This window comes from Colossoma macropomum, unplaced genomic scaffold (assembly GCF_904425465.1).
Source record: "Colossoma macropomum unplaced genomic scaffold, Colossoma_macropomum, whole genome shotgun sequence".
Classification (NCBI taxonomy): domain Eukaryota; kingdom Metazoa; phylum Chordata; class Actinopteri; order Characiformes; family Serrasalmidae; genus Colossoma; species Colossoma macropomum.
Window position 1 is genome coordinate 35,256,254 of NW_023494803.1, and position 12,060 is coordinate 35,268,313.

At 39.6% G+C, this 12,060-nt stretch overlaps 1 protein-coding gene across 1 annotated transcript in view; it reads left to right on the top strand.

Annotated features, from left to right (window-relative positions):
• kif6 (kinesin family member 6) overlaps window positions 1-12,060 on the top strand; it is a 100,816-nt gene that overhangs the window by 15,520 nt on the left and 73,236 nt on the right. The window contains exons 5-9 of the mRNA XM_036593817.1: window positions 66-175; window positions 1,961-2,090; window positions 9,079-9,285; window positions 9,944-10,087; window positions 10,408-10,494. Coding sequence (XP_036449710.1) covers window positions 66-175; window positions 1,961-2,090; window positions 9,079-9,285; window positions 9,944-10,087; window positions 10,408-10,494 — 678 coding nt within the window. The remainder of the gene's footprint in view (window positions 1-65; window positions 176-1,960; window positions 2,091-9,078; window positions 9,286-9,943; window positions 10,088-10,407; window positions 10,495-12,060) is intronic.

Here is a 12,060-nt window from a genome sequence, read left to right on the forward strand (position 1 = left end):
TGGAATACCACTCTATAGTTAGTGCTTGTGATCCCTTGTTCAACTGATTTTTTCCTTATTTACAGGATAGTAGCACGGTGCATACCACCCACATATCTTACCTGGAGATCTACAATGAGGTGGGATACGACCTTTTGGATCCCCGGCATGAAGCATCCAAGCTGGAGGACTTACCGTCAGTATCTCATTCTGTGTTTCAGTGTACAACAGTACTGCACAAAGTCGTTGTACCCTCTCAAATACTTCTATTCAAATTTCATTCAAATATCCCTGGCTTGGCTGGCTGCTGACCGTTGTGGCAGTTGAGGTCCTATAATACAAAGAATGTTCCTCTCAATGATACCAACTTTTTATATGAATTGAATGAAGATATTCATTTAGAGATTTGGTTTTTTTTGCATATACAGTTGTAAGCAAAAGTTAGGGTCAAATTACATTTTGTTAAAGCAAAAGTAGTGTGTTAAACTTAAAAAAATAAATAGAAATAAAATTTTAAGAAAAAATAAAATCAAGTCTGTTCTCTGTAGAGGATGTTTTCACATATTTTCACTTAGAAAGTTAACAAAAGCGTATAATTTGAAACCCGTGGGTTTCAAATTAGTGTCCCAGGTAAAAAGTACTTTGTCGACACAAGTAGGCAATATTTGAGTTAAGCCACGTCCCAAAGCAGGGTTGTAAAATAACAAGCTTCGGTGACAGGAGTGGATGATATCTGTCTCAACCACAGGTCAGGAATTTTCATTTACTTGTGCCTGTGGGCTGCAGTTTAATCTGAGCTGCTTCAGAATACGTCCGTCTGCCGTTCCTTTCCCTTTTATTCCTATCTCTGGGAGTCATGCTATCTCTGTGTATCCCACGGTATTTTCTCATTCTACTTCTCAGTTCTCTTATGGGGCTTCATTTAGATTTTCTCTTTGAAGTGTTGCTTAATGAACATGGAGCTTTTTGTGTTAAGAGGTTTGATCTGTGTGTGTTGCTGTTGGTCCTCTCGTCTGTTTTCTCTTGCTCTAATTCTCTCCTGTTGTCTTGCTGTCTCCTTTCTGTGGGTATCTAACTCAAGGCCTCAAGTCCCACTAATTACACACTGCTGAAAATAGACAATGCCCACTCCTGACCACACAGGCTAAACTTTCAAGGAGCTATGGTACTTGAAATCCTCTGTTACTGTTACAAGCAGGCTGTTTTCTCCTTCTCTCTCTCTCCGGCTCTCTCTCTCTCTCTCTCTCCCTCTCTCTCCCTCTCTCTCTCTCTCTCTCTCCATTTTCTCTCTCTCTCTCTCTCTCTCTCTTTATTCATACTGCTCTTGTTGTGCCATCCAAAACACTGGGTGTCAACAGTTAGATTACAGTTCAGCTGGGCCCAGCCTGTCAGAATTCCCTTCCACAAATTGAGCAACGGTCAGACTTTTTAACACCAACTGACAAAAGCAGATTTTGAAATGTTTATCTCATAGCTATATCTGTAGGCATTTCCATTCCAATTTTCCGTAGACCCAAGATTAATTGACAAACCAACCTCATACTCTTATTTTGATCGGTATGCGGCCAGCCTGCCTTCCCTTCAGGAAGCTGCTGGATTGCATTGAAGCCATAAGTTCAAAGCTAGCTTCCAGCATCTGCGCAAGCCATCGCTGAGCCCCAAAGGCACTGAACGTGGGCAGTAATTCATTTGTTTGTTTTGAAAAAGCTTGCCGGTTCATTATCACATTATAAGCCCCTCCACTTGATGGATAAAGCATGTGTGTAGCATGTTGCTAGTCCTACAGTGTTGGGATGCACAGCTGTGGTTTGCTTGAACTGTTTATATAAGTGGGCTTAGTTCAGTGTGTTTTCCTCCAGTCCCCTGCAAGCACTTACACTGCATTCATTTGCCTGGTGTTGGCTGTTGTACTGGAATGACTCTCTCGATTATCTTGTGCTTTGTGTTAATTGTTTCCATTTTGATGTTTTCCATTAATAAGGAAAGTGACCATAATGGAAGATCCTGACCAGAACATTCACCTCAAGAACCTGTCATTGCAACCGTCAGCCAATGAGGAAGAGGCGTTGAATTTGCTTTTCCTGGGTGACACCAATCGCATGATTGCAGAGGTGAGTACCTTACTGGTCAGCTTCATTCCCACGAGCCTTAGAAATTCCATGAATGTTTAACATGTGAAATACTTCGCTTCTTTTTGTGTTTTAGTGGGATTATTTCATGCCTTTTCTTCCCGTATCCTACATTTTTCTTGTATTTAATATTTTTCCTTGAGGTCCACTGATGACGTTTGTGTGGTTTTATGTGCCCATGATTCATTTTTACATTACTGTTTTCCAAACCTCTCTTTATTCCTTGGAATTAAACTGTTCATGTAAGACTTGTATATGTAAATAAGCTCTGTACTGATTGGCTGCCCTCTGTTGTGCCTCATTCAAAAGTCACTCCAGGCTGAAACATTCCTTTCAATTTTAGTGTGAATGAGCAGAGCTAAGCTGATGTACACTGAGTAAGCTGCTATATGCAAATGTGCATATGTTCAAATGTTTTTGTGACATCACAGAACAACAAGCTGTTTTAAATGTTTAGTCTGTATATAATACTTATTGTGAAATCAATGAAATGTTTAAATATGATTTAACTCTATGGATCTGTCAAATAATAATACATTACATAAACAGAGAGACACTCTGTGATGTAAGTGGTGCTTTAAGGTTGTTTTGAGCTTTAAAGACTAGTAACAGAACCTTGAAATCTATCCTGAATGATACAGGCAGCCAGTGCAGCTCTTTCAAAACGGGAGTGATGTGATCTCTCTGTGTTGTTTTTGTTAGGATGCTGCTGCATTTTGTACGAGTTGTAAGGGATGTGTAGTTTTCTTAGGAAGTCCAGCAAGAAGAGCATTACAGTAGTCAAGTCTGCTAACAAACGCATGAACAAGTTTCTCTGCGTCGCTCTGAGATAGAAAAGGCCGAACTTTAGCGATATTTCTCAAATGATAAAAAGCTCCTTTAGTGACCGTGTTTACATGTGGGGTAAAACAGAGCTCAGAGTCTAAGATCACACCCAGGTTTCGTACTTCAGGTTTGGTAGATGAAGCTAAAGAACCAAGTTTCTCAAAAATCATTTTTCTCTGAGTTTCTGTACCAACAATCAGTAATTCAGTTTTTTCCTGATTTAATTGTAGAAAATTTTGCAATATCCACTGAGAAATATCTGACACACAGCTGGTTAGTCTGTCTACAGAGTCTTGATCTTCAGAAGGAATAGTAATGTATAACTGGGTGTCGTCAGCATAGCTATGAAAATTTATACTATGTTTCCTAATAACATCACCTAGAGGTAGCATGTACAAAGAGAAAAGCAAAGGCCCTAAGACTGAACCGTGGGGGACTCCACAGGAAACAGCAGATCGTTTTGATGAATGATTTCCGAGTGAAACCATGAACTGCCTATGACTTAAATATGATTTAAACCATTCTAAAACAGTGCCTGAGAAGACGCTGGAGTAAAATCTTGTGGTCAACGGTATCAAAGGCTGCACTAAGATCTAATAAAACCAAAATAGAAGGATTTTGTGCATCAGCGCTGAGCCTTGAGTGAGCACCAAGGAAATACTGGCTTAGTATTATAGAGTGCTAGATTTAGGCATTCGTCCTGTTAGCACTGTTGCTGTAGCTTGAGCAATGCACTTATCTTGAGCAAGGCACTGAATTCCAGTCTCCCTTTCCACACTAGCATGGTGGCCCTGTGAACCCATGACGGGTTCTACCATGGATAAGTAAAGATGACCCCTTTTCACAGCAGCCATGAACTGTAATTTCCGGCTGTTTTCCAAGGTCCCTCTGCTGAATTATGCCTTATTTTCTTTCAGTAACATTGTTTGACTGTATTTCAAAGAAATGTGTAAGCACATTAGCTCATTAGCTAATTGAGTTTTTAATTGTCCATCTGTGAAGTTCTGAGAGGAAGCTCATTTAGGGTATATTGGGTAGGATGTTCAGATATGAGTTAAATTCCTTTCTCCACACAAGGTTTTGGTTATAGATGAACAGATTACAGTAATGCAGTTAATATGGTAGCACTTTATTTGAACCCCGCTACATATCGTTGACATAACCATGCTGTAAACATATCATAGCAGATGTCATATGCTGTCATGAGTTGTCCTGACAGATTATGCTTGGTAATATATAAGTCTCATATATGATTTGGAAAATCTGAAGTGAACTAGCTTTTCATCTTTGTAAGTGAGTAAACAAGTCATATTAAAGTGTTTTATGGTGTTTAAATGCTATTTTTTATTGTGGCTGTTGTATGCTATGAGTTGCATGAGCTGCAGTTGTGCTGTCTGTTGTATCTGGGCCACGTTTGTGGAGAGGTGTGATGTTTTTTTGCAGCAGAGGGTTCTCACCCCTCCCCTCGCCTACATTGCTCGCTAGCAGCTCAACACAGCACATTTCACACACAGAGACAACAGTGTCTTAGTTAATCTGATAACACAGATCTGGGGACAGTATTTTATTTGATTATATTTTTTACAAATATCCAAGTTGATTTCCATTCCTCCACCAGGGGGCCACAGAAAGGAGCTACAGGACAGATATATTTTGAAGAAATTGCTTTTAAGTCTGTTACAGTTGCCACATCATTTTAAAGAATTAACAGAATTGTTTGGTTGGGGTGTTGACAAAATAGTGTGACTTACTAGAGAACTTACTAGAATGAGAATATTTCAACTTGAAGTCAATAATGGATCAGTGTGTTTAGTGACTTAGCATGTATTCATCTAATCAGTGTATTTTAGTCAGTATGTTTCATGAACGTTTCATTATAAATGAATACATTAAAGATTTCAGGGAGCTTCTTTCAGCATTCTGCATTTGATTCCAAATTGACTCAACAGCTGCGCTCTCATCTGGATATAACCTTAGTGTTGGAAAACCCTTTAAGAAAACACATAGCGACTCCACAGTGCAATGATTTCAACCTGTGGGACTGTTTCTATCAAACTGCTGAAGTAACAACCAAAGAGGAAGTGTTACGCAATTTGGCAGGTTTGGAGACATTTATTATTTTAATCTGACTTTTTGCTCACTGTGATACATTGAGAATAGTCGTATGCTTTGTTGCCAAATTCCTTCAGGCCTCATTGTTTCCAGAATCACCACGCTGAGGACCAGCGATGCTTTTTAAGTCGTCCCTCTGCTATCTGACCTGTTCTCTCTGAAAGGGAGCGATGAGCTCATGGGTCTAAAGGCCCAGCCACCCACACTTCCCAGGTCAGTAAACAACCCCCTGTTCACTGGAAGAAGTGAAAGCTCTGAATGGGGTCTCTTTTCTTCATTTCCCACCTGGCTGCTTACGTGAAGCGCCCCATGAAGCAACCTCTGACCTCCTGCGATGCTCCACAGCTGCGGTTCCTGTGTCCTGCAGCCACAGCAGCCGGATTGTTGAGCCAGGGTCCGCTGACCACTGCTCCTCTTTTGGGGTCTTGCTGAGTCAGACATTGCTTGAAGTGTGTGGCTAGGGTGGCTGGCAAGGGTCAGCTTTTTTTAAGTGTACACAAGAACTGTGGTTAGAAAGCTCAGTGTCTGAACCTCATGAGATTAACCAGAGAAAGGGAGCATGTCAGATCAAATTAATGTGTTTTGTTTTCTTTATGGTTTGGTCAGTTTTTACTCAGCTGTTTGTGGTGTAAAAAGCCACAAACGAGTATATATTCTGAGCTATTAGCTAAGAGTCTGTCTATGGAGTTCTGAAAGCAAGCTCACCTAGGGTAAAGGGTATTACATCAGATATGGGCTAAATCCCATTTCCCAATTGCACTATGGAAAAACATGAGGTTTTAGTGATAAGGTTAAAGTGATACACAGTTAATAGGGTAACACTTCACTTAAACCCTACACATTGACATAGCCGTGCCATAAACATGTCATGGCAGATGTCATATGCTGTCATGTCTTTTTTGTGTGTCATGTTGCCATTACTGTTAAGTTATGATAGCTTATGTCGCATAATCATTTTTATTTTCTGCTCTGGTTAGCCATCAGACCATGAAAGTTGCACATTATTGAGCATAATCTGTCATAACTACTCATGACTGCATATGATATCTGCTACGGCACACACATAATGTCCGATATCATGATGGCTAACTAGTACACAGCAAAAATGAGCATGTGACATAAGCTCTTAAGATGTCAAATATTATGTCATCTGTCATGACCTGTAAAGGTAACATGACATTGTTATATTACTGAACAGAATTTGTCTTGACAATTTATGGCTACATAGGACATCTGTTATAACATGTTTGTGTAGCAAGTTTCAAGTAAAGTGTTACCGTATACTTTTCATGTATAAAAAGTTCAGTCGCGTTTCAGTTGCGGCTTTTGGTGACGCGTTATTTTGATATTCAATTGTAGGTGATTTGTAGATGATCACCTTGTCTTTAACTAACATTCCACCAGATAAATATTAAAATACAAATAAAAATACACTTTTAATGACGATCAAACTGCTCAACATCTGATCCATGAAACTTTCCTACAACGTGGAAACAAGTGGAAATTTTAGTGTAAATGGTGAATCAACTTCAGTGTGTGAAATCAAGCCTAACAATACCTAATTTATGTAGCATTTACATGAACCACACCCTAATTCATGCAGATGTTTCAGTAGGGAACAAATAAAATGACAGCATTCAGCAGCTCATGAGCCGATGGCTGTGCTTATTGAGGTCGAGCAATGAGTGCACTGCTCCCCAACTGACCAAACTCTACTGTGTTAAAACTATGACCACTGGAAAGATTAGAATGTGAAATAAACAAAATATGTATTATTGCCATGTGTGAGGTGCTTCTGCATTAGTTGTGTTTTGTATTTTTTTATATTTTGGGCGGTGTCAGTAGTCAAGTCGAGCCACTGCACAAAGTACTATAACACAAGGATTTATAAAGAACACATGAGGCAGTGTGTCATCTTGAATAACATCACAGCCATGATATTATTTGTGAGAACACTTCTCCTCAAGTGTTCCAAACATTGTATCAAACATGCTTTAATACTGGCAATTCCTTCAGGCAAAGAGGTAGTAGCTTGTTGAGTTGCAGACAGAGCCATAAAACTGTTGCAATATCAGGTTTACCTCAAATTTTTCAAAACTTACTAGATTAACCTGAAAGCTATTTCTTCCCTTCCAGTCTGTAAAACATTTCACAGGCCATCTTGTTTGCCGAATTGTGTTCTGTTTGTTTAGTTGTTCCGCCATCACAACTGCCAACCGAAAAGTAGGCCTGCTGTCACACTCTTCTTCAGAATCTGAACAGGCTGCAGGTCAAATATTATCTTACAGTAGTTGTCTAATCCATCTGTTTTCATCTTTTGTCACTTAGCAACGAGTGCAACAGTCGTTGTGAAAAAAATCTTGCTGTCACAACAGACAGAACAGGTAGAAAGCTTCTCAACCAATCAGATAGTGCTGTCGGAACTGTTGAATAAGTAAAACAATGTGTGTATGGAAATATAAAGAAACAATAACCTTATATATTTTAGGCAACTAGATAAAAGAAAAAAATTGAGAAATAGTAAAAATCAACACTTTGGTGAAGGTCAGTTTGTATACACAGCGCATGCAATTGTAAAAATTCTTTAAAAGTGAGATATTAATAAACTCTCAGCACTTCCATGTATGGCACATGCAGATGAGTTATGTTGGTTTTATTCATGGTTTTATTTCTCTAATGTTGAGGATGGTATTTTGGCTGCAGAGCTCTGCACTGTAATAGTCAACATGGCCTTGAATCAGTGAAGATTGTGCTGTCTGATCGTGTCAGTAAGCATGTGCTCAGTCAGCATTGCCTATGCATCATCAAACTCTAAATACAGTGCGCCTTTATCTGCTCGGGCTTTGGGGCTTTCTGTCGCTTCGATGTCATTCGAGGTTACACGCAGTCTCTCATTGAAAAATGTGTCCCAGTGAGTCAGACCAGACCCGTGCTTTGACCTGATCTGACCTGCTTATTTTTGACACTGGTAAAAGAACCTCATTCAAATGACTGCATTGTTTACCAGGCATCAGTCACACATGTCTGCCATTGATGCAAATGTTGCGCACATGCAAGGAAGCTCATACAAACAAAGAAAGGTCCCTGTTACAGCGTATTTGCTCATGCTGTGTTTACTCTGTGTTCCGCTGCTCCTTGCAGACGTTGTTCACAGACAACAGGATCTTCGTTCCCACCCCAATACAAAAGCAAGATATTAGCCGACTGGATTACAGGAAGAATGTACTAGTGGCTTAACTGGACTGCGCTCATGCATACAGTACAATCATACCAATCATACCATCACCATCAAAAGTCTGGGGACTTTTTCAGTGGAATGAAAATAAGCATGTTTTTGTCGGTTTGCAATAACTAGATCAGGTTTACTTTGAGAGAAACAATGTTACAATGAATATTTGTATGTTTGTATCAGTGCTGTTTGTGGATGTTACAGTACAACACATTATACTTTATTGCACTGTATTGTTCCAAATTGTTGCTAAGATGTTAGCTTGGGGCTGACGTGTTAGCATGGGGGTAGAGCATTAAATCCGAACACTATGAAGCACAGCGCTTGTTTCAAATATCATACTTTTATAATGAAAACTGTGCTAATAAACTGAAAATTGAATCATTGTCATATAAAAAAAAAAGGGACATTTTTAGCCTCTCCTTATTTTGGCCATATCGAAAAATTCAATGAATCAAGACATCAGTGTATCGTATCAGATCGATTTTTAAATTGTTTGAATCAATGCGCCCCCTTGTGCTATCTTAATAACCTCTGTCCTCTGCATTTGCCATACATGGACGTGCTGCCCATTTTATCCTGTTGTTGTGATGTCAGCACTCAAATCAGCACTTAATGAAGGTACTTTAATGAACGTGAAGCTGAGTGTTAAAAAATACTGGCTTTCTGATTCAAATATTAGTAAATAGAATTTTTTTTCTAGGTGTTCTTATTTCCTGAAAGGTAAGAAGGTAAAGTGACATGAAATATACGTCACCTTCTTCTACTAATTATTGCTATGCTGTCTCCCTATCTTTTTTCCAGACCCCCATGAATCAGGCCTCCACGCGCTCTCACTGTATCTTCACCGTTCACCTGTGTAGCCGTGAGCCGGGCTCAGCGACTCTGCGTCGCTCCAAACTCCACCTGGTGGACCTGGCTGGCTCTGAGAGAGTGGGAAAGACAGGTGTAGGGGGCCAGATCCTGACTGAGGCCAAGTACATCAATTTGTCACTGCATTACCTGGAGCAGGTCAGGAAGCTCTGTTCCTAATGTCCTTTTTAGCATTGAACTGATGGAATGTCTGGGCTGATAACAATATCCGATAGTTAATGCCTTATTATGGCTGGTACTGCTGTCAATATCTTTATGCACCCACTCCAATTATCGTTCATTTAAAGGGCCCGTATCATGGAAAACCGAATTTTCGTTTTTTTAAACAAAAGCGTTTTATGCAGTATGTGAACACTTGTCCATTCAGTCCTGTATGGATGCAAAACAGCCCATTTTGAATTCATATTTTACTGTGCATTTAAGACTGATATATGTAAATGACCTCTGTTTGGCTGTGCCTTGAATATGCCGCATTCAAAACGCAGTCAAGGTAAAAACACATAGAACTTAAGCATGAATGGGTGGAGCTAAACTGGTGTAGGCTGAATAGCCAGATATATGTAAATGCATTCGTCACAAAACCAGTGATTTGAATATGGACTGTTTTTGCAGTTTAGTTTCTTATGTGTGGACGGGAGAGAATGGTACATTTTGAATCTTTAACAGTGTTTACATACTACATCTGACACTTTTATTTTAAAACAGTGAGATTTTTTTTTCCATATGGGCCGTTTAAAGTGTTGATGTCATTGTTCTCAAACTTCTTTAACCTCACAAGCCTTCTGTGTTATTTCAGGTCATCACAGCTCTGTCAGAGAAGAACCGCTCTCATATCCCGTACCGCAACTCTATGATGACTTCTGTGCTCAGGGACAGCCTGGGGGGCAACTGCATGACCACCATGATCGCCACTGTGTCAGTGGACAAGAGGAACATTGATGTAAGGCTTTGTCTTATTTAACACTTAACTACTGTCTTAAGTGCTTTTCTGGTCGTGATTCAGTTTCCATTTCACGTAAACTGCAAGGAATCACATTTCAGTTCCTCATTCTCATAACTACTTTTTAGTTCCTGAAAAATAATAAGTCTTTATAACAATAATATTGAGTCATAAAGTTAATTGCATGCAATAAACTTGCAATATAAGGATTGACTATAAATAAATGTAGTGACTGCAAGTTCAACTCTATTTCTAAAAGAATGTTGATGGAAGAAAGCATGTTTTCTAATCTCATGTGACGATCTCTACTTTCATCTTAGGAGTCTATCTCCACCTGCCGCTTTGCCCAGAGAGTGGCTGTGATTAAGAACGAGGCTCTACTTAACGAGGAGCTGGACCCAGCACTGGTGAGTCAGCACAGCTAAACCTTTCCTCTTGTATAATGTGATGACCTGTCACTGTGTTCATTCTTCCATCGTTTAACAGGTTCTAATACCTCTTGTCACACTTATTGGTAACACTTCACTGCTTATCCTCCTACATAACATTGACAGAACCATACCATAAACATGTCATAGCAGATGTTATATGCTGTCATAAGTTGTCATGTGTTTTGTTCAGTAATACAACGGTGTCATGTTCCCATTACCAGTAATTGTCATGACAGATGACATAATGTCGTGAGAGCTTATGTCACGTGCTAAATTTACTGTGTGCTCTAGTTAGTCGTCATGATATCAAAGCAGCACACTACCGAACATCATCTGTCATAACAACTCATGACAGCACATGATATCTGCTATGACATATTTATGACATAGGTATGTCAGTGTTATGTAGCAGAGTTCAAGGACCGAGTCAACAATGAACTCTTATATAGATGTTTGACCAAATGTTCCTGCATATCCAGCACTGTATCTAACACAAATATATCTACAAACTGCTGTGATAGTGTAAAACTGTCATTACATGTTTGGTTCATTATGTAAGTGAAAATAAGTAACCACATTCTCTATAGGGAACAAACAATGTTGTTGCTCTTTGAAAAAAAAACTCAGAGTATTTGCAGAATGGTAACTTTACAGGAGAAGGCAAAAACCTCAATTTAGTGAATTTAGACCATTCATATTGGTCCTTTTATGATGTAATTTTGACATGATGTAAAGGACAGCAGCTGTGCTCAAATATAAAAATATTAATACATGCATACATGATCTAAACCACTTATCCTTCTGGGTCGCGGTGGGGTGCTGGAGCCTATCCCAGCTGTCATTGGGCGGAAGGCAGGATACACCCTGGACAGGTCGCCAATCCATTGCAGGGCAGACAGACAGACATACACATTCACACCTAGGGACAATTTTAGCATGTCCAATTAGCTTAACTGCATGTCTTTGGACTGTGGGAGGAAACCCACGCAGACACGGGGAGAACATGCAAACTCCACACAGAACGGACCCTGGTCACCCAGCCAGGAATCGAACCTAGGCCATTCTCGCTGTGAGGCAACAGCGCTACCCACGGCGCCCCCGTGCCGCCACAGTATTAACATATAATATATTTTTACATTTTATTTTTTTCCAATGTGTTCAATTCAGCATATAAACAGTAATTGTGCAATAACATGTGCTGGATGTCTGGATGGGTGCAGTAAAATGTGCTGTTGTGTGTTCTGTGTAGAGGATGTGTTCACTTATTTTCACTTTCACAGAAAACCAACAAAACATAATTTGACCAGGGGTCCCCAAACTTTTGCATACAACTGTATTTTGATATGTTATCTGTACTTGGATCTATACATGGATGATTTACCCTGGGAAAAAAGGTCAGTGGTCACTAGTGACCTGATGTTTGCATTTAAGGGTTAGCGTTAGGTAAAAATGTTAAATGTAGATAAAGACAAATTGACACTTAATATGGGTGGATGGCTTTGAATGTCCAGAATGTCCAGAAGCATCAGACTCCTCTCTCAC